The 24,294-nt window shown below is 36.0% G+C and overlaps 1 protein-coding gene across 1 annotated transcript in view; it reads left to right on the top strand.

The window, feature by feature from the left end:
• The window catches only part of IPO11 (importin 11), a 228,607-nt gene that overhangs the window by 196,242 nt on the left and 8,071 nt on the right, over positions 1-24,294 (top strand). The window contains exon 29 of the mRNA XM_021007229.2: positions 5,379-5,463. Coding sequence (XP_020862888.1) covers positions 5,379-5,463 — 85 coding nt within the window. The remainder of the gene's footprint in view (positions 1-5,378; positions 5,464-24,294) is intronic.

Here is a 24,294-nt window from a genome sequence, read left to right as displayed (position 1 = left end):
GTATCTATCACCTTTAAATTTTTTGCTAAATATGATGCAGTACTTTAAAAAATCATTCTCCATATTTCTTAAACAAATTTATATCTTTTTAATTTGGACATCTAATAGACGTGGCTATACTAAAGTATTCTGAATTCTGCTTCTTTAAGCCAGTTACACAGAGTCCACATTAGCTCTTGCACAGATTACCCCCTCTTCTGGGCAGGATGGCATAGAAGACTTTAACTTCACAGAAAAATTCCACTGGAACAATTCACTTTTTGGGAAGAGATCCCATCTGTGACTTCCAACTTCAACTCTAGTTTTACCATCTTCATAGCTTCCCCACTTCTGACCTGGCTTACTGTCATTCGGCCTTGATTGCTTTCTTGAGCTTCCTAGTTTATCTTGTTCCAGTCCCTGAGCTGATTTTGCCCAGCTCCCAGCTTGGAACCTGGCATTCCTTTTCACTTTACCCAACCAAGTGTCTACACAAGCCCTAAAATGATTGTTAACCCACATATTTCTTTCTGTTACCTTATACCTCTCAGTCATGTTTCTGAATAATAATTACCACCAAACCCTTTTCAGGTTCTGGTGAGCCTAACCCATCCCAACCCAGCTCCCCTGCACTGTTAGGTGCATGTATTAGGGTTAGGTTAAGTTTTTGTTTTGAAAGAAATGTAATATTTAGATTGGTAAAATGAAAGGAAAGAGAGAAATCAGAGATAGGGAAAGTGAACTGGTGAGGGAGGTTAATGTTGTGGTCCAGGCTGAGAAAGAGGGTCTTGGACTTGGATAGTGGCAATGGGAATGAAGAAGTGATAAAAATCAGAAGATATCAAGATTTCTTTTCTAGATCATATAAATATCCTTAAAGTCAGGACATCTGGGTTCTAGCCTGTGATATGTCCAAACCTTAATCTTTCTCCTATCTTTCTTCATTCTATTCCTTACTCCTGGAATAACCTTCTCCCTCTTGTTGAATTCCTATGTATCCTTTGATGCCAGAAGCCTTGCCTAATTCCCCACTGCAGATAATGGTCTTTTCCACTGAATCTCCATTATATGTTGTTTTTCACCTCTCTAGTACACTAATATTTTGTGTATTATAGTTTTCTGCACATGTATCTTATTTTCTTCCTACACTAAGTTCCATGAGGGCAGGCACTATATCTTATTTAACACAACATTCTGTACAATGTAGGCATTTAACAAATGTGTATTGAATTTAATTGAGTAGACCCAGCTTTACTAATTAGTTTGGGTTAATCACTGAATTTATCTGTCTCTTAGTTCCCTCATCTATGAAAATGAATTCTCTGAATGTCTTTCCATGGTAGCTTGCTGAATTTGGAATTTATAAGACTTTTAGCCACGTTAAAATAAAACCCCCAAATTCGGAGTTACTTGGAGAATTCCGTTTTTAACTTCCTCTTCCTGTTTATTCATAGATTTAAAAAGGACAGTCTTTCCTGTTTTTTTTAAATTCTCAATTGTTCTCCCAATTTAGAATGAATTAATGCTAAGGAAAAAACCATTTTTTTTGCACCCGTAAAAAAAGCTACTGCTGTTTAAAACTGAACCAACACTTTTGTAATCTGTGATGAACCAGTTTGTTTAAGTGATTATTCCCCGTTCTTGGAGTGACTTTCTTTAAAAACTTCTTTAACAAAGCACCTGTTCATACCCTTAACCTGAAATGTATGGAAACCCAAGAGCTATTATTAGGACAGATGATTTCTGGATGCTCATGTGAGAGCTAAAACTCAACACTCAAGACTGGTTCTAGTCCTAAATAATTAGAATATTGGCAAAGAAATTTTCTGGTTTTACTACATGACAAGTTTATAAGACCCTTACAAGATTATATGATGATATTCTCATACTGAAATTTATATTTTAAAGTTGTAGTTCTGTGATTATATTTTTACATACTTTCATGAAGAGGCATTTTTATCTTAAAAATTTTTAATTTAAATCTTTGTTTTTAAGCAGATCATTAGCTATTTTATGTTACACTTATGAATGTTCCACAATCCTTCTATAATCATGGATAATCAAGACTTAGCATTGTATTAGTAAGATCTTGATGCAGGTCTTTGTATAGAAAGATTAAGAAGTTGAAACTGTATGGAAGATTTAAGAACTACAATTGAATCTCATTTTGAGTATTTAAGAATACTGGCAGCTTTTAACTAGCTAATGTCTTCATAACTGTAAGAATAAGCTTTTTCATTATTAAATAACTTAAGAGAATCATCTGCTGTATAGCTTTTTTTGCCTGTAGTGTATTTTTCTTATCTTTAAGTAATATTAGGTAAGAGGAAAAAAATGCTGATATGGTAACTGCTGTGGTATTTGTTTTTAAATTGGACTGTGTTTTAGGATGCCAGACGAAACTATTCAGTTCATTGAGGGAAAAAACTCATAAAATCTGACATCATTATGACCAGAGATTAAAATAAAGTGTATGCTAAAAGAAAGAGTTTTGTAGAAGTTCAGTGGCAAGAAAGCTGAATTGGGAGGCAGAGGGTACTTGAATTTAAATGCTGGCTGTGCAACTCACCCTTTTTGTCTTCTTGGACCTAAATATGTTCTTCTATAAAGTGAAGTGGTTGGATTTTTTTTCATTCACTTATATGCATTTATGTGTCAAATACAAATGAATAATAGAGTTCTTTAGATAAGAGAGTAAGTGGTCAGCTACATACAAAAAGAAACAGGAACTATACTTGTTTCATCTAGTAGGAAGTAAAAAGTCCAGTTTAATTTAGCTGGAGCAAAGATTATTTCATAGGAATAGTATAACATTAAAAACTAGAACCATAGGGCGGCATAAATTATAAAGCAAAAATCCTTAAATTTCAGGCCCAGCAAATTTTTGAACAGAGGAAAAACATGACCAAATCATTTAAAGAAGAATTTTTTTTCAGTCAGTAGTGTGAAGAGGAGGAGGGAGAGAATAGAGGCAGGTAGACCTGGTAGAAGATTTTGTAGTAGTCTAATCATGTGGTAATTGTGTCTCCACTGAAGTTAGTCCAGAGAAGAACAGTATGAGTGACTTTGCATGGGTAGAATCAACAGGACTTGTAACTTGATTGGGTGTGAGAAGTGATGATGAAGTGGATTCAATGGTAGCACTAACACATGGAACATGGGAAATTGGGTGATGTAGTTACAGAGAACAGACAGCTAGAATGGAATAGATTTTCTGGAAAAAATAAGGGAACTTGACTTTTTTTGTTTTAGTAAATTGAATTTGAAGTGCCAGATACATATTGAGATAGGGATGTCTGTCTACAGACAGTGGAAATTTAGGTCTGGAGATTAAGGAGAGAGATCAGGGTTGAAGATATATAGGATGTCCCCAAAGTCTTCAAGTTTTAACTGCTTAAAACTGCACTAAGGCTTTTGGGACACTGTTGGGCATCATCATGCTAGGAGTTGAGGCCATGGGGGTGAAAACATTAATTTTTTCATTGAGCATTTATTAAATACTTGCATTGCTTCAAACACTGTGCTGGATCTGGAGATCCAAAGACTAGTGAAACAGTCTTGTCCTCAAGGAGCTTTCTATTAAGGGAAAATAATGTATATAAGAAATTAAATATAAAATACAGTCAAAGTAATTGCTAGAGGGCAAAGACTATAACTAGGGAAATCAAGGCTGGCTTCCTGTGGGAATTGACACTTGAACTGAGCTTTGATTGAAGTTAGAAATTATGTGAAGTGAAACTGACAATAAGATAGAAGATTGTAGGATCATAGACTTAGAAGTAGAAGGTACCTTTGAGGCTATCAAATACATCCTCAGATATTTGGTAGCTGAGATCTAGAGGGTTGAATGGAGTTGCTCCAGGTCACCCTGACAGCGAGTAGCAGAGCTGGAATTCTAGCTCAGTTTGTTTGATTCCAAATCTGAACTCTGTTCTGTTATGAAGAGAGATAGAAGGTCATGCACTGGGACTAGCCAACCAGACAATCTGGCTAGAAAGTAGGATGCATGAAGGAAAGTAATGTGAAATGAGCCTGCAAAGGTGGGTTAGAATCTAGATCTTGAAGGACTTTAAGAGCTGACCAAAACAGGCTGTGTTTGATATAGCCTAGGGGTAGTAGGGAGCCTTTAGAGTTCAAGAGTTAGGGGAATGACATAGTCCTTTGTTTTAGGGATATCCTTTTGACATGCCTGTGGAGATGAATTAAAGAGGGTGGAGATTTATAGAGACTGAGAGAAGAGTTCAGGTAAGAGATGATTAGGACCTCAGTTAGAGTGGTTATTGTGTGAGTAGAGGGAAGGAAGATTGCCAGGGCAGCTGCCAGAGACCCAGAAAGTTTCAGCACTGCCAAATTTTCTGAAGCCAAAGGGCAAAGACTAGCTCCTTTCAAGCCAGTCCTGACTCCTGCTGGCTTTGCTGTTCTAATTATCTCAATGTCTTTGTGAGAAAGGAAGTCAGGAAATGGCAATTCTTTCTTTGTGATCCATGTGTTGCCCGGAAACTTCTGACTTCCTGGAATCTTCATCAGGCACCCTATATCTCCTGGTAGTGAGTTTTAAAGCATAATTCTCATTAATGAATACCAGATGTCGCTTCTTAGTGATGTCTCATATTTGGGCATACATTTTACATTGCACTGATTATTGGTATGGCGTTTTCTAGATGTACTAAAGTCATATGATAGCTGCACCTGCAAACCTCACACAAAAAACAGGTATTTGACTCTTGGACGTGTCCTGAGTGGAATACTAAATGAGCTGTATTCTGTATTATTTTAAATCAGATATGAACAGTGTAAAGTCAATTTTTTTATGTGATGATTTTCCACAGAATAATTAGTGGAACTATTATGAGTAATGTTTTCTACTGCTTTTATGGTTAGAGGTCATGGAGGTTTCTTTGGGGTTGGGGAATACCTTTTTATTTTCCATATGAAATTTTACAACTCTTATTAAATCAATTACATTCAAAATGTTATAGAATTTAATTTATTATTATTGTAATTGTGAAATGAATACTCTTAATGTAGCATGAATAACCACTTCCTAATTTAGTTACATCAGACTTTCATAGTTTTGTGCAGTAATGTTTTCTACTGCTTTTACAGTTAAAGTTCATGGAGGTTCTTAGGGCAGCAGGGGGGGTAGGCTTAGCTTCTTATTCCCACAAAGGAAATTTTGTGACTCTTACTAAATCAATACATTCAAAATAGTATAGGATTTATTATTGTTGTAAAATGAAAAATCTTAATGTAATAGGAATAGACACTTCCTAATTTACATTTACTTACATCAGACTTTTGTATCAGTTTTGTATAGTTACACTTTTGAGTTAGCTATGTAAAAACTTGTAAGTTTGATTTATTGTCCATATGTCTAATTTTGGTTATTAAATTCTTAGCTGCATGTTGATGTCTCATTTTGAAGAGCCCAAAGTAACAGAGGATGAGGAGCCACCTACAGAACAGGACAAGAGAAAGAAAATTGTGAGTTATGAGAAGTCCTTTCCAAATATTATGCATTAATAAATATTCTAATACAGTTTCCCTTTTGGGGAGGGGGGAGGTGACAGTTTGGTTTTTATGCACAGGACCAACATGCTGCTGGTGTTAAAAGTGAGAAATCTTTTCCCAAATGTTCTCGTAATTATGACTTCTTAATACAATAGGATCTCTTGAGAACTCAAAGCTTTCTAAAACCTAGAACTATCCAAAAGTAGGTTGGACTGCTTCAGGAGAGTGGATTTTCCCTCACAATAGGTCTCCTAGCACAAGCCAAATTTGTTCAGTGTTACAGGGAAAACTCTTGGTCAAGTATGACTTAGACTAAATGATCTTTGAAGTTGCTTCCAATTCTGAGTTTCCAATTTTGACCTTTTTATACTGAATATTTATGAATTATATTCATAAATTTACTGAAATTCTTGGTTTTCCCTCTTCTCACATTTCCCTCCTAAGTAATTTTTCTGAAGCGCATTATAAATATTTTTAAAATGTCTTGAAATATGCATACCTACTAATAAATTATTTTGTGTCTCATTGTGAAATTTGATTAAAAAAACAAAGAGAAAAAAACAGTGACTAGTTATGACTTGAAAAAATCAGTAATGAAACATGCCTTCTATCTCATTGACAGAACCAGCTATACCTTTTCATGTATGGCCAATGTGTTTAACTTGTTTTGTTTGGCCATACGTATTTATTATAAAAACAAGCTTCCACTGAGCATTTGGTGAGTTGGTAGGTAGTGATAGATGTGAAAAAAGAGCATCAATAATACATTTTAAAAATAGAGGGATGGAAATGCATAAGGGACACAGAAATTTATTATTACCTTCTTAAACATATATCCGTATTTCTTTATAAAAAAATCTATGTGGCAGAAATTCAGAATTTCTTATGCAGTTGGTTCTCTTCCATTTGTGTTTTGAAATGTTTGTTGAGTTTACAGTGAAAAAGAAACAAAAGTACAAAAACACTAAGATTGTCTTAACAGTTATGTCATTTGTAGTCTGGAGTTTTCAAGTACTTACTTTGAAATACAAATGTATGTAATAGGTACACAAAATGTGCATTTAGTGTGGATTTTTAGGATCTTGCTAGTTATGCTATTCAGATAATGATCTTTGTTCATTTGAATCTGTATACATGCATTCTGAAGGGCTCCATCCTCAACCTGCAGCCTGTATTGTTAGGCTTTCACCACCTTCTTGTATCCTGGGATTTATTTTCATCTATTCTACCCTACTGCCTTTTTGTTTGGGATTTTATCCTTCACACATGTCCTTTTTCTTAATTCTCCTCAAAATGCCATACTCTTAGGAAATATTTAATTGTTAATATACCTGTGGAAATATGTACACATTGACAGTAACAATACCTGCCCTGCCTTAAAATGAGACCATCATATTGTAGCCAGATGTAAGTTTGCCTGGATTGTATTGCCTTTCCTACTTGGAATGAGACCTCTCGGGGCACTTGGCTCTTCTCCTTTCTCTATGTAGCACTAAACTTACCAGTATTGTCCTAGAAACACATGAAGATGCATAACATTTACCTAGACAGGAACTGAATGTGAATACTTGATATTCTGTTCATTATACAATCAGCAGCCTCCTTATAGGTAGTTCTCAGTTTTTTTAACCAAGGGGCATACTCTAAGTAGACTTACTCTTATAAAACTATGATATTTAAATCTGCTTTTCATATTACCTATAATATTATTTACACCAATAATAGGTACCATCTCATGTGGTTTGTTTTTAGTTATTTGAGTTCTAACTTTATCTTAAATTTTGCCTTAGTCAAAATATTTCCATGTAAAACAGTAGGATAATACATTTTGAGAAATATTAGCTCGATTATATGTGTTTTGTCTATTTTTCTCAATATGATTTGAGGCTTATGCTCTGAAGTTATTTATCGTTATCATTACAACTATGGCTAATAAGCATCTGTAGAGCAACCATTTGTTTTTTATGTACTAATTTTTAAATCTGTTCTCCTAGTTAGCTCTTTGATATAGATTCTTGTTAACACCAGTGAATTATGCATCCAGACCCTAAAGGCTATGTAACATACTAAAGGTAACACAGCAAATTATTTGAGTGAATTTAGTTAGGGATATACTATTTATAATTTTTATAGCTTTAAACACACAGAATTAGTTTTATTGTTCATTTCTCCAGGGTTTCCTGTATAAATTATGTATGATTCTTCAATATGAACTTTTTAATTTTGAACCAATTTGGTTTATTTTTAATCTGTATTGTCATTCTTACATTGTGACATGTTTAATAATAGGAGGTTTTTTGAAGATAGTCTTCTGAAGGTGCTTTATGCTGTCATTTCAAGTGAAAAATAAAAATATAAATAAATGTTTATTGGCAGATGGGAATAAATTATTTAAAATAAAAAGTCAGTATTAAAATTTTTTCATTTAAAAAATGAAATTTCCTGGCAGTCACAAGGTATGTCAAAAAATACACGTTGTAATGTGGAAAAAAATTGAACTCTAAAGAAATGCCCTTGGCCACATAGTTACCTCTTGACCATCTATTCCATTGAAACGAGTACTGTTGGTGAAAATCCACAGTTGTGGAAAATTGACTCAGTCATTTAGAAAATATGTCATATACTTACATTTGACTTTAGGTATGTCTGATCATCTGATAATACATAGAATTTTAAAATGTAAAAGTAGAGCAGCATTTGAAAAGTTACTATCAAAAAGAGCCAGAAACCTACAGATTTCTTACCTGTCACTTTAAAATACCTCTGCCATTAGAATGTACACTGTGAAGGTCAGGGCTACCTTTTACCTTTCCGTATCACATTTATTGTATTTTAGTGCTTATCATAGAGATTAACAATATGAGAATTTAATTGACATTTGTGGATTGACAGAGCAAAACCATAGTTGACCCTATGTTTGTACCAAAATAATCTGCTCCAGCATGCTAGGGAAGAATTTTTGTGGGTTGTTTTCCACATGTTACTTGTATGATTGCTGCCTTGCTTTATGTGAATGTCAACAATATGCAAATATTCTCTCTATGAGATGAAATCACAAGTCCAGTTTAAAGAAAAACAAAAACAAAAAAACTTCAATTGCTGGTAGAAATGATATTCCAGATATGTGCTGAGTTTTCAAAATGAGCCAACTTAAGTTAAGTGGATAGTTATATATATATATTTACCTAGTTTTGAATGTCCTCACAAAATTCAGCATGTATGTGTAATGCAATTCTGACTTATTTATTTTGTTCCATGAAACAACTAGAAGCATGAAATTAAATTTCTTTAAAAAGCTATTTTAAACTATTAGCTAATTTATTTTATTATTTGATTTTTTAATGTTAAAGATCTTTAAAAGCCTTCTACTTAGGTTACATCTTTTTGACAGAGGTAGCATACTTGAAGGTTTTAAATAACTTCACAAATGCAATTTCTCATAACCATGTATGGGCAGGTAGGTAGCACAGTGGTCATGGAATCAAGAAGACCTGAGTTCATAATCCAGTCTACTTACTATGTGATCTTGATCAATTCACACAGCCTCTGTTTGCCCCAGTTTCCTCATCTGTAAAATGAAGATAGTAACAGTACCTTCCTTGCAGGATTGTTGTGAAGATCAAACGAGATAGTAGGTTTTTTTTGTTGTTTTGTTTTGTTTTGTTTTGAATGCTTGCTGGTTGTTGAGGTTATTGATTTGATTGATCCAAGATAGAGGTGGTGAACAGAGTGGAATAAGAGAATGAAGAATATTAATTGATGACAATATTTCTTAAAGTATTGGTTCACACATTTTCATCTGTGGCTCTTTATATATCATCTCTCCTACATGATCAGATCTGCCAACAGGAAAAAAAAATTAATAGGAAGACTACTGTTGCTTTTGATAGAGGTGATATCTGCTTTTTTTTTAATTAAATGTCACTTGTAAATTTTTTCACATCATAAATAAAAAATAGAAATGTTATTATACTATAACCATTTATGCTACAAAAGACCACTCTGTGGATGACCTTCACAAGCCTTGGTGCTTCTGTGGACGTTTATTTTAAGAATCACTGCCTTGAAGTAGCCATCAAGGGAAGAATGTGTGTTGGTTGGTTGTTGTCCTTCTTTCTCGAAGAGTACTGAAATGACATCGCTATGTTGGAGTCAAAGTACAGTGTGTCTGACTGTGGCTGATCAGAGCAGTATGAGCTTGGAAGGCCTGCAGTTCTGCTTCACTCATTGGGCACAGTGCCTTCCTTGATGCAGGCACACCATGCTGGGTGGTCCTTTGCCAATGTCTCCTATGGCACACAGTCTATTCCAAAATTCTTCTGAGAGACTTTGAATGTTCTTGTATCTCTTCTTCTGACCTCTATGTGAGCACTTGCCTTAGATGAGTTATCTGTAAAAACAGTCTTTTAGACAAACCTATGTTTGGCATGCTAACAATGTGTTCAGGCCATCGGAGTTGTGCCCTCTGCCGTAGAGTTTGAATGCTTGGCAGTTTAGCTTGAGAAAGGACTTCAGTTTCACTTAGGGCTACTATTTGGATGAGATACCTTCCAAGTTCTCTCTCAACAAGAGCTGTTCGTCTTTCAGGTCTACTGGATTTCATGTTGTCTGTAAGCATGCCACATTCCATATACCGATGATGAGTAGAATCATCTTTGCAAAAGTTTTTGTACTTTTTTTGTATTTCAGCCACAGTAAACAGGCCAGGGCTGAGTGAAACAGACAGTTTTTAGGGCACCTTTTCTAGCTCCTACCTTACACTGGGAGCTGAACAATGTGGTCCTTCAAAAAGCCTGCTCAGATACCCAGGGGGCTTTGACCTTGTGGTTTGAGCCATGTGTACAGAGTTGTGAGTACAGCTCCCAGTGTATGTGTAGCTGCTGCTTCATCACTTGCTTGTTACCACAGGACTTTGAGGTGGGTAAAAATGGTAAAGTAGTATAGGTAATGTCTTGATTCTCACATAAATTGGATTTAAGTGTGACAGAGTTATGCGAAGTCATTGACCTCACTCTCTCTTCCAGAGTAATCAGAGTCCAGTGGCAGATCAAAAGTCAGGACCACTGACTATGGCCTGGGATATAGTGGATGACCTTGGCATTTTCAGTGTCTAACCAAGCTCTAAGCACTCTTCAGCACCTCCTTCAGCTGTTTTCATGGCTGTTGAAACAAATTGTTTTCAACTGCCCATTCTGTCAGAGATAGTCTTCACATACTTGGTTAGACACCTCCCTAACTCACTGAAAGGTTTGAGACCTCTCAGGTACCCTTAACCTGGTTTAGCCCATTTGTTGCAATATTTACCAGGGTGTGCCTGCAGTGCATACTATAGCCTCTTGGAGCTACAGGTGAGAGTTGGGTAAGAAGTGGACACCAAAGATGGGTGAGTAGCCCTGAAGAGGGCTCAGTAAACCCTCACACCAGAGGTGCTAGTTCTCCCTTTAAGAAGTATGCATCTAACTGGTGTCTTGAAATAGCTAAGCTGCCAAAATACATTGTCCTTTCCTGTTGTGCTGTAAAGATGGTTTGAGGGTATGAGGAGGTGTGAGGAGGAGGGGATGATGGCATTCTAAATGATGGCACCCTACGGGTGCCAGCTATAATTGTACCTGCTCTCAGTATCAATCTGGTTCCTCTCCTGAGGTCTCTTCCAATTCTAAATTTGTGATGTATGATCCTTTGTGCCTTTATTTGTTTCAGGTAATTAAGGAAGAGTTAGGAGAATGAACTTCTTTCTCCTTTTAAACTATGTTTTCTTCTTATTTACTATTTGCATATAGGCAAAATATTTATTTAGTTATTGATTAAATGGGAGAGCCTAGGGCAGACTGTGGTCAATTAGCACAAATAATGAATCCCCTGAAAGTGGTCAAAGTATTTAAATTCACAGTATTTGAAGTTATAATATAACTATGTAAAATATAGTCATAGGTTTTAGCCCAGTGGAAATAATGCAACATGAACCTGGATACACTAATCAGGATCTAGTTGGAATTGAATTGAATTGAATGCTGATCATTGCTACCTAGAAGAAATCTTAGATTGGGATATGTCAAGATTTGGCAGTGGAATACATTCTACATATTTTTAGTTAAATAAAATTTTTTTGATTTTGTTATCCCTTTAACTTGTGAATCTACACAAACATATTCAAAGTCCTTAGGACCCTACATCCATCTTGGCCTTGAAGCTTCCTCCCACCTACCAGTAGGAAAATTAAAAATAACAGCATGCAGATCAGTTTTTCCTAACAGTCACTGATTGTTCAGCTCCTACTAGTTACATCTTTTGAAAGCCATGTTTTATTTTAGCACTCAAGAAAAGTGTAAGATAATTTCATTGAAATTATATCATCTAGATTTTTATTCTTCTATTTTGTAATTGTTTGTTCTTTGACAATATGACTTATTACTTATTACCTTCAAAGTAATTAGAAATGAATGTCTGTGTTGAGCGTAAACTAGTACAAGTTTATTAATGATTATATGTGGTATAACAACTAGAGCACAGTGTTAAATCACTAAGAGAAAAAAGACCTTTAAATTAAAGAGTTCAAATACAGATTTCTTATAGTTATCACTTAGTGAAATTTTGCTTTCTGATCCCCCAATCTATGCTATTAATAAAACTACTTATTAAATTTTACCTGCATCTTTGTGACCTTTTTAAGATTACTATCATTAAAGTTGAAATGTAGTGGAAGTGGTCATCATAATTTTATAGGTTTTTGATTAAAAAAATATTATGATATGAGTTACAAACTCATAAAAAGAGAATGAAGTGGTCCGTTAGAGTAGCTGGATAACTGAGGTGATATAGTATCATAGCAAGAACTTTGCGTTTTTATTCAGAAGACAATAATAATATAAGTCACTTAACTGGAAACCTGAGTCTGAGTGACTAAGTAATCTATGGAGAGAATAACGGTAATCATAATGGAGCAGCAATGTGACATTATAATAGGTAGTGATTTGGCCTTAGAGTTGGGAAAACATGAGTCCAAATTTTGTCTTTGTACTTACTGACTTTGGGCCAACTTACTTAAGCTCTCAGGTGCCAAGATGATAACTTAGGATTACGAGTTGATGGCCTGTGGTTGATCTGTATTGATTGGTTTCCTCACTTGAAGATTTCTCTTCCCATGAAATCATTGGGCTAGATGAAAATAATCAAACAACAAGCATTTATTATTAAGTGCCTATTGTGTGTCATGCCCTATATTAGTCATGGGAGATACCAAACCAAAGTATTTTCTTTGTAATTTCTGAAAAATAAAATATTTCCTGTACTCAGGGAATTTACATTCTTTCCGGGAAGACAACAATTTGCTTAGATAAGTGAATACAGAATAAGGAATTTTGAGGATGTGGAGAAAAACCTTATCTAGTGATTAACCAATGTGTATTCAGCTTGGCAATGTTATACCTTCCCTCTGGATGGTAAGTTTTATAGTGGAACAAGATTCTATGGGAGTACTCTTTAAGCAAGACAAGGTTAAAAGCATCTAAACTGAATTCTTCTAGAGGTAATTTCTTTCTTGCTTAGTCCCTACAGGATAAGATAGAAAGGAGAGGTGAATATAGAACAAACCAATTTTGGACTACCTCACTACAGCATACTTTCCCCTTTTTTGTCCTTAATTTCCTACAGAAACCAAGAATTAACATTTGAGTCACTACAATATGCCCCATACAAAATAGAGTTCCTTTCTTCTTATAGTTTGTTATTATAAATTATTATAAATTATAACAAACTTTAAAACTATCAAACTTTTCCTTTGTAATCAAAACCTGATGATGAACATTTGTTTATCTTTCAGCAAGTGGAATTATTTGGTTAAATCCCATTCCCTCATCCATTTGTTATTTTTTATAGTTGTTGATTTATTTATTTTAGTAACACCTTTATGGAACATACAATTATATGGGTTGTCAACACAACTTTGGGGAACACTCTCAGTGGTCCCAGGACATACCAGTAGGAATGTTCTCTTCGGGTATCCAGGCATAACCCATGTGTTTTTTTTTCCCTCCTGTGCACCTACGTTAGTTAGTGTTGTTGTTTTTTAATGTAATAGCTTTTTATTGCTTTTTTTCTGTATTCATCCCTTTCTTCCCAGAGAGACATCCTTTATAAACAATATTTTTCTTAAAAAGAAAGTAACCAAGAGAATGGGGAAGAGAAAAAACATTTGGCAAAACTGTTCAATACATCACAAAAGATCCAGTTCCAATACAGCGCTCTATACTTGGGGCTCCACATCTGCAAAGGGGCTAGGCAATAGTGTCTTCTCAATATCTCTTGTCTGAGGCCAACTTTGCTCTTTATAATTTCTCAATATCACTCTTCTACTGTTTTGTGGTGGTTAGTCTTTCTACCTATAGTGTTTTAGACATAAATAAAATGTCGTTTTCCCGACTCTGCTTGCTTTAGTTTGCATCTAGACTTTTTACACTTCTCTGTATTCATCATATTCCTAGTTTCTTACTGTATAATACTGGTTCATTCCATCCATGAACACAACTTGCTTTTTCATTTCCCAATCTCTGGACATCTTGTTAAGTTTACAGTTCTTTGTAACTACAAAAAGTGCTACTATAAGTATTTTTATGTATCTTGCACTTATTTTTTCATTTTCATTTCATTCCAGCAATGGAATCTTTGGATCAAAGGGTGTGAACATTTTCTTAGCATAATTAAAAAATGTTTTACAAGCTGCTTAAACGTTTAATTCTCAGAGTCATCAACAATGCATTATTATAGTCTTTCTACAATCCTTTCAAGAGACTTCTTGCATTTTTTTTTAATGTTTACAAATTTTCTGTTTAAGGTTAAACCTCAGAGTTCTTTTGATTTGCATTTCTTTTATTATCTGTACCTAGCACAATACCTTGTGCTTATTTTTCACTTAATAAATGTTTAATTGAATTGTAGATGGCTTTTGTATCCCACAGGTGAGCAAGTTTACTCTTGAATAAAGTGTTTTCCACTCTCCTAACAATAACTTAGGTGTCTGTGTTCAATCGGTTTTTCTATCCAGATATTTTGAGTGGTTCTTTTGTTATCTGCAAAGGCATTCTATATTCATCTATTGGGGACTATGTATACCCAAACGTATGTGGTGTGTGTGTGTGTGTGTGTGTGTGTGTGTGTGTGTGTAAGTGCAAGTGTGCATACTTACACATTTCCTCAATTATACCTTAATAAAAAGTAATAAAGGGGTATTTGTATGAGTTAGGGTCTATTCTAGCATGAGGAGTTGCCTGCTGGTCCATTTTCTTAGAAACAAGATACCCTGTTTTATAAAGTACTGGACAAAATCAAGGAGTAAATATTTATAAATTATGTATCAGGTATCATGCTAATTACTAGGGATATAAAGAAAGGCAAAATCATTCCCTACCTTCAAGAATATTATTACCTCTTCATGGCAATAATTACATGCATACAGAAGATATAGAGAAGGGGCATCTAGGTGGTGCAGTGGATAGAGCACCAGCCCTGAAGTCAGAAGGACCTGAGTTCAAATCCGACCTCAGACCAAACACCTAATACTTACTAGCTGTGTGACCCTGGGCAAGTCACTTAACCCCAATTGCCTAAAAAATAAAAAATAAAATAAAAATAAAAAAAGATATAGAATGTAGTTGGGACAAAACTTTAGAGAAGACAATTCACCTGGGGGGACTAGGAAGGGCTTCCTGCCGGAAGGTGATAGTTGTGTTGAATTTTGAAGGAAGCCAGGGATTCTAGGAAGCATAGCCTTACAGAGATCAGGCAGTATAAAGACAAAGAAATGGGAAATCGAGTGTAGCAGTATCAGTGTTTGTAGAAGGGTGTTAAGTATAAGGAAAGGTAAGGAGGAGCAAGGTATTGAAGAGTTTTAATGCCAACAGAGGGCTTTATACTGGATCTTAGAGGTAATAGGGAGCTAATGGAGTTTATTGAGTAGAGATTATGTAGTCAGATCTATATGACAGGAAAAAACATTTTAGCAACTATGTGAAGGATAGAGTGAAGCTGGAGAGACTTGAGACAGGAAGATGATTGTAGTAGTCAAGGTATTGCAGGGCAATGGGGACCTGAACTTGGGTTGTGGCTTTGTGAGTAAAGAGAAGGGGGCATATGAAAAGATGTTGTGAAGGTAGAAATGAAAAGATCTGGCAACTGATTGGGTATATGGGGTGATTTTGAAGTTGAGTATGATACTAAGATTGCAGGCAGACAGGTGGTACTTGTGTGACCCTGGACAAATCAGTAATTTTTATGGGCTTCAGTTTCTTCATCTATAAAATGAGGGGATTGGACTGGATGGTCTGTAAGATCCCTTCCAGCTCTAGACCTATGATTAGGAAGATGATGATGGTGATGACCTCAAAAATAATAGATTCAAATAAGGGGAGGATTTGGTTGGGAATGTGTTCTTTTTTTCAACTTATTGGGAGTTTGAGATGCCAGTAGGTGAAAGAGGATATAGAGATGAGGAGAGAGACTAGAACTAGATACAGGAATTTGGGAATCATCTGCATTGAAAGGATAATTAAACCTATTAAAGTTAAAGATCTCACTAAGTGCAAGGAGAAAATGAGTAAGGATCCAAGCCAGATCCATGGGGAACAGTTAGTAGGTATGACATGAATGATACTCCCTTTTCTCTAGGTTTTCATTCTTAGTTCTTTTCTTCCCCTGTCACTCTTTGTTGAATCTTTTCCTTTTCTTTACTGAATCTTCATCATCCAGGTCATACCTGCTGAAAATGGGTTTCCCTCAGAGCTCCATCTTGGTTCCTTTTCTCTCTATAGACTATTTTACTTGATGACCCCAGTCAGCTGCTCGGCTTATGTCAGCCTCCTGCCCTTCAGTAAACTCCAATGTTGTCCTATCACCTCAAGGAACAAATTTAAAATTCTCTATTTGACATTCAAAATACTTTATAACCTTCCCAGTTTTCTTGCACTTTTATCATTCCCTTATACTCTGCAGTCTGTTGATTCTTGCCATGCCTCACATAAAACAAACACTCTTTGTCCTGAACCTGAGCATTTTCAGCAATTGTCCCGCAGGCCTTAAATGCTTTCTCTTCATCTTGTTCTCCTGGCTTCCTTCAAGTCCCAGCTAAAATCCTACAAGGCTTCTACAAGAAGCCTTCCCTGATCCTATTTAATGTTAGTGCCTTCCCTCTGTTGATTACTTCTGATTTATCATACACACACACACACACACACACACACACACGCACACACACACACATATATATTATAATAATTTATATGTATTTATGTATAGGTGTGTATATAATTATATATATATATAAACATTGTTTTTACATAGTTGTGTATGTATTATTCCTAGCAAACTCTGAGCTGAGAGAGAGAGAGACTGAGACTGTTTTTGCCTTTCTTTGTGTCCTCCGTGCTCACTTAACACAGTGTTTAGCACACTTCTTGTTATTGTTCAGTTGATCATTCATATTTGACTCTTTGTTACCCTGTGGACCAGCTGTCCATGGGGTATTCTTAGCATAGATACTGGAATGGCTTGCCATTTCCTTATCCAGTGGTTCATAGGTTAAATGACTTGCTCAGGGTCACCCAGCTAGGAAGTATCTGCTCAGCTAGATTTGAACTTGGGTCTTCCTGACTCCAGGCCCAATGCTCTATCCGCTGAGCCACCAGCTGCCTCAGTCTGTCACATAAGGGTCATTTAATAAATGTTTGTTGACTATTATCATAGAATTTTAGCTTATCAACAGTTATATTCTTTCTTCTGTTTCATATTTGTTTTATATTCCTCCCTTTCTCCAAGGCATCTAGAAGAACAGTGGAGAAGTATGTAGAACTCCTGTCTGGGGGGGCTGGGGGGCAGGAAGACCTGAGTTCAGTTTGGCCCCAGACACTTAGTAGCTGTGTGATCCAGGTGAAGTCACTTAACCTTTATTTGCGTCAGTTTCTTCAACTGTAAAAGGGTGATAATAATAGCACCTCCCTTTGAGGATTGTTGTGAAGATTAAATGAGGTGGTATTTGTAAAAAGCTGTTAGCACAGTGTCTGGCACATAAAAGGTGCTATATAAATGCAGATTCTCTTTTCCTTCTTTTCCCCTTCTTCATATTCTATAGTCACCTGATCTTGTGTTCCTCTTAATGTAATATTATGCTTGCAAAACTGGAATTCCACTACTTATTTTTCTCATTTAGATGACTTCTGTCAGATTTTTCTTTTAATAATTAGTGAGGTTTTGTAAAGGAAGGCAGAGGGAGCAGTGAAATCCAATAGATTATGGCTGGATAATTTTGAACTTAGAGGTGGTACATCAGTAGGTGGTGGCAGGATCAAGAGTATGACCATCTTTTCATGTAGCTGAGATAAGTGGAGGAGTAGCTTATGGGAATTGAGCAGGTTGAGGAACTGAATAGTTTTTGAGGAAGAATATGTTATCTTAAGTCCCCTCATATGAGGGCAGAAGTTGGGGAGAAGAGAAGAATTGGGAGCCAGGTATTTCTTTACATCTTGTTTTAAGTTATAAGTCACTTTTAAATTTGATCATTAGAGATTAGTTCATCGTACACACATCAGGTGAACAGTGGTGCCTGCCTTGCTTGAAGATAAGTTGACAATAGTTCAACCAATTCTTTTTTCCTCAGGTCTAGATAACCAAACAACATATTCATCCAATGATTTGTACATTTTCTATCAATTTTCAACCCTTTACTTAATATAAGTACAATTTATTAGCATTGTTATCGATTTTAAGGAAAGTTGCCATATAGAATGTGGATGAAAGCATGTGTAATTTGCCATGAAATCTCAAACTATCTGGATTACAAAACCAGAATCCCTTTTTTGGGGAGGAGAGTGGTACACTTTGTCTTCCTTAATGCCCCTCCAAGTAGGAAACTTGCCTTCTATTCATAGCTACCCACTTTCTCCTTGCTTTTCTCAAACCTCTAAAGATCTCCCTGCATCTATTTAGCTGCTTGGCTCCATTGTCTAAAAGAAGAAAAAATATCATACAGTGAAAATAAAACATGCTAGAAAATTTAGCTTATGGAATCAATCAGTCAGCATTTATGTAGCACCAGGCACTCTGGTAAACACTGGGGATACAAAAAGAGGCAAAAGATAGGCTTTGCCCTCTGTAACATCATCTGAAATATTAGCAAATTTGGTTTATACAAAATTAGTTTCTAGAATAATATTATTTTATCAGCATATAGTCAAAATAGAAGTGTTTGGCTCCTTCATTTCTTTCCATCATTCTAGTCATTTTTATAAATTCTTGACAGTTGATATTTGATAAAACGATGTGACTTTTTTGAACTAGATCGATGGCATTGGCTCCATTCTCTTTCTTATTTCCTACTTATAGCACTTGCACTTTTTAGTCCTTCACCTGATAACTTGACCTTGTGGAGCAGTTTTACCAAGAGGGTTGAGATTATAAGATTTGCTCAGTCATCTCAGTAGTTTCTTGAATCACAGAGATGATTGGCATAGTGGAAGAAGATTGAAGGAAGCAGGTGCTGTTAGAGAAGTTTCATACCTGTAATGTTCAAATCACTCAGCCTCTTCAGTAGGGTTATATATAGAAATAAATGGATATGCTGGGAACTTTGATAATACTACCAAAGATAAAATTTAGATTGCAAAAAAAAATTCCATTATAGCTGTCTTGTACGCTTCCTTTTTCTCTTCTTGCCTCACCTTCCTACTCACACAGATACTCATTTTCTGTAGTTAGACTGTTCAGATATTGGAGTTATGTTGAATCCTGACAGCCAGCATGATGTTATACCAGTCACTGAACCTCTTCAGTCTTCCATTTTCACCTCTATAAGTGTGTGTGTGTGTGTGTGTGTGTGTGTGTGTGTGTGTGTGTGTTGTGTGTGTGTGTGGAGAGTGGACTAGACAAGTTCTGATTTCTTTTCCATCTCTAGATTTGTCATGTATTTTGACAGGGAGCAGCAGAATTGGTATTGGTGAAAATGTGTTTGTTGACATTTGTATTGGTTGCATAGGAGCTGGAGGGAAGGTGATTTATTAATGGTAAATAATATTGCTTGGATGTGCACTAAGAAGAATGCTAAAAGTTAAACTGAACAGTGAACATAACTACATTTTCTAAATAATGTTATGGATGAAGTCTCAGAAATGTTGAAAGGATGTGTATTCCCTCTCAAATAGATCATTTTATCTAATTTCTGAAGTTTGTTTAAGATTTTTCATAACATTTTCATTGGCGCCATTTCTCTTCTACTCTTCCCCTACACATTTTCAGTTGGGATACTAGTTCTTACCAATGACCCATAAATAATCATCCAATCGGAATGTAATGTTTCTTTTTACTTTCATTTCATGTTTAAATCTTTTTCCTCAAATGTAAACATTCTGATTATTAAATATTTAAGATGTACAGTTGTATTTCAGTTTCTGTAATGGATGTGTTGTGGAAAATTTGAACATAAATGAGTATTTTTATAAATTAAGTAAAATTAAACGCATTGGAAAATTGGTTAATTAAAGGAGCCTAATGGTAATTCCTTTTTTAAATCAAATAATACTCCCCTACTGGGCACAGAGCCACTGGGCCGCCTATGATTATAAATCTCCAGGTGATCGTCATCCTTGCCTGACTTACCTTTTATTTCTTTGTCTCTTTTCCGCTCTCTTTCCCCCAAAGTTGGCTTGCTGTCTCCCTTCCAGCAGCTACCAATTATTTCTTCTCTTTGGATTTCTTTTTTTTTTTTCCTTATGCAAGGCAGAATAGGTTACATGCAAGGATGGGGCACCTTCAGCCTTGAGGCCACATATGACCCTCTAGGTCCTCAGGTGTGACCCTTTGACTGAATCCAAACTTTACAGAACAGATCCCCTTATTAAAAGGATTTGTTCTGTAAGAAAGATGGACTCAGTCAAAAGGCTGCACGCAGAGGGTAGCTAGGTGGCACAGTGGAAAGAGCACCTGCCTTGGAGTCAGGAAGACCTGAGTTCAAATCTGGCCTCAGACACATAACACTTACTAGCTGTGTGACCCTGGACAAGTCACTTAACCCCAGTTGCCTTGCCAAAGAAAAAAAAAGGCTGCACCCAAGGACCTAGGAGGCCACATATGGCCTTGAGACTACAGGTTCCCCACCCCTGGGCTACAGTTTCAAAGTGTCTTCCTTCTGTACTTGAAGCAAACATGAAATATTTTTAAGTTTTTAAAGAAATTTTACTGATAATTGTAAGAAAACAAGTTAAAATAAATGCATAAAAGATTTGTTATTTAGTCATTTTCAATTGTGTCCACTTCTTCGTGACCCCATTTGAGGTTTTCTTGGCAAAAGATACTGGAATGCTTTGCAGTTCCTTCTGGAGTTCCTTTTACAAAGAGGAAACTAAGGCAAACAGGGTTAAATGACTTGCCCACGGTCATACAGCTAGTAAGTATTTGAGGCCAGATTTGAACTCAGGATGAGAAGTCTTCTTGACTCTAGGCCCAGCACTCTATACACTGCACCACCTAGGTACCCACTTAAAAGATACAAAGTTGCAACATTTTAAAAACATAATTATCATTGATATTCATTAGATTATACGTATATGGAGCTATGCATAATCTTTATTCTTCTTGGCTTCTTCACTTATTGTTTAGTGTTCATTCAAAACATGTTAAGTATGTACTGTGTTAAAAGTAATGTGTTCGTTTGGAACTGTGCCCAAAGGGCTATGAAACTGTTCATACCCTTTGACCCAGCAATACCACTTCTAGGTCTGTATCCCAAAGAGATCATATAAATGGGAGAAGTACCCACATGTACAAAAATATTTATAGCAGCTCTTTTTGTTGTGGCCAAGAATTGGAAATTGAAGGGATGCCCATTAGTTGGGGAATGGCTGAACAAGTTGTGGTATATGAATGTGATAGAATACTGTTGTATTCCTGCTCATCAAATGATGAGCAGGCAGACTTCAGAAAAACCTGGAAAGACTTGAATGAACTGATGCAGGGTAAAATGAGCCGAACCAGGAGAACATTGTACACAGTTAACAGCCACAATATGTGATCACTAACTTTGATAGACTCATCTCTTCTTAGCAGTGGAAGGATCCAAGACAACTCCAAAGGATTCATGATGGAAAATGCCATCCATATCTAGTAAAAGAACTATGGAATCTGAATGCAGATCAAAATATATTATTTGTTTGCTCTTTTTTTTCTTTTGTTTGTTTCTTCTTTCTTGTGGTTTTCCCATTGGTTCTAATTCTTCTTTACAGCATGACTAATGTGAAAATAGGTTCAAACGAATGTATATGTAGAGCCTGTATCAAATTACATGCTGTCTTGGGGTGGGGGGGAGGGGAGAGATGGGGAGAAAATTTGGAGCTCAAAATCTTATGGAAGTGAATGTTAAAGTCTAAGAATAAATAAATTAATTAAAAAAGTAATGTGCTCAAAAATTTCACTAAGACATGACTGGTAGGAAATTTATAATCTAATAGGGTAGTAACATAAAATGAGCTGTATAGTTGGGTGTAATAGGTACACCAAAGAAGTGTGGGACAATAATCAGTCTCTTCTCTATATGTCTCTCTCCAGTCCACCCTCCACCCAACCAGCAGAGTGATTTTCCTAAAGTGAAGGTGTGAATATATTACTTTCCTACTCAACCAACTTGTGGGAGCTCCCACTTATTTGTAGGAGCAAATATAGACTCCTCTCTTTGGCATTTAAAGCTCTTCCAAACCTTTTCTCCTATCCATCCATATCCTTTGACCCAGAGATTTTGCTGCTAGGTATATACCCCAAGAAAGTCAGTGATAAAAAGAAAAGTCCTGTATGTACCAATATATTTATGACAGTACTTTTTGTAGCACTAATGAATTAGAGACAAATTAAAATGCTAATCTTTTGGGGGAACCTGGGAATATATGATAAATGCCAGGGACACAAAATCCAGACTATAATACTGTTAGAAAACTAGAGGAACAATTTATTGAATGATTCCTATACCAGTCAATCAATCAAAAAGCATTTATTCAGCATCTTCTGTGTGCCAGGCATTATCATAAGTGCTAAGGATACAAAGAAAAGCAAAAATAGTCCCTGCCGTCAAGGATCTTTATGTTCTAATGGGAGAGACCTGTACATATATCACACAAGATGCATACAGAGTAGAAGTGCTTGAGCTGAGTCTTAAGGGAAGCCAGGGACTCTGATTGGTTGAGGTGAGGAGCATGAGCATTTCAGGCATGAGGGATGGCTGGTGTAAAGGGATGAGAATTGGAGATGGACTATCATATGTGAGGAACAACAAGTAGGACAGTATGGCTGAGCTGTAGAGTTCTTGGAGAAGAATAATGCATAAAAAAACTGGAAAGATAGGAAGGGGTCAGATTGTGAAAAGCCTTGAATGTCAAATGGAGGAAGTTATATTTGATCCTAGAGCAGGAGTTCTTTTAGAGCAGGAGTTCTTTAGCTGGGGTCCATAGATAGTTTTCAAGGAGTCCATCAAATTGGATGGAGAAAAAATTTATATATTTTCATTAATCTTTAGTTTCCTTTGTAATTTTTTATTGTATGCATTTAAAAACGTTCTGAGAAGTGTTTTATAGGGTTCACTTGATTGCCAAGATCAGGGCCATGCCACAAAAAAGATTATGGACTCCTGTTCTTGAGGAATACACTGCAATGTATTGAAGGGATTGGGGGGAGGATATGACATGGTGTAATCTGCGCTTTAGGAGAATGACTTTGACAGTGTTGTGGAGAATTGGAGTAAAGAGAGACTTGAGACAGAAAATCCAATAAGAAGACTGTTATGATAGTCTAGTCAAGAGGTGATGAGGTCCAACATGTATATGAGAGATATTGTAGAGAAAGAAATCACAAGATTTACCAAATGATTGGATATGTGGGGTGAGTAAGATTAAAGAGTCAAGTACAACACTAAATTTGCAAGTCTGGGTGCCTGAAAGTATGGTGTTAATGGCTTGAGAGTTATAGGGTAAGATAGAGAGGTGGGTTTGGGGGCAGAAGAAATTGAGCTCTAGTTTGAACATGTTGGTTTTGAGAAGTCTCTCCAATTTGAAGTGTCAAGTAGTTGCTAATATAGAGCTGGTGCTCTGGAGAGAGACTAGGGCTGGATGTATATATCTGGTAATCATCTGCAAAGAAGTCAGTGAAATCTAAGGGAGCAGATGAGATCACCAAAGATGAGGTCACCAAAGGAGAGGTATAAAGAGTAAAGAGGTTTAAGACTTAGTTTTGGAGGATATCCACCATTGACGTGCATGACGTGGATGAAGAATCTAGTAAAGGAGATGGAGAAAGACTGTGTCAGGTAAGAGAAACAAGTGAGAGCTGAGTTCTAAAAACTCAAAGAGGAGGGAGTATCTAGGAGGAGAAGGTAGTCAGCATTATCAAATGCTTCAGAGATGTCAGGAAAGATAAAGATTGAGAAAGAAGGCCATTGTATTTCCCAATTAAGAGATCATCATTAACTTTGGAGATCATCCTTTTGCTTGAATGATGAAGTTTTTATAAGAGAACAAGAGGAAAGAAGCACCGATTGTAGACAACTTTTTAAAGGATTTTAACTGAGAAGAGGAAGAAAGTATAGGAAGATAGGCATGATAGCGTCTAGTGAGGATTTTTTCAAGTATTGGGGAGACTTGGGCCTATTTGTAAACAGCATGAAAGGACCAGTAATTCAGATTGGCAGAGCTTCAGAAGAGACTTTCTATGTATACAGTTGATAAGTAGGCTTTCAAAGATAATTTTAGAGTTGTCCATTCCCAGAGTTGAAAAAACTTTCTCAAG

This window comes from Phascolarctos cinereus, unplaced genomic scaffold, assembly GCF_003287225.1.
Source record: "Phascolarctos cinereus isolate Bilbo 61053 unplaced genomic scaffold, phaCin_HiC Scaffold_4;HRSCAF=312, whole genome shotgun sequence".
Taxonomy (NCBI): domain Eukaryota; kingdom Metazoa; phylum Chordata; class Mammalia; order Diprotodontia; family Phascolarctidae; genus Phascolarctos; species Phascolarctos cinereus.
This window is presented reverse-complemented; position numbering and strand designations above follow the sequence as displayed.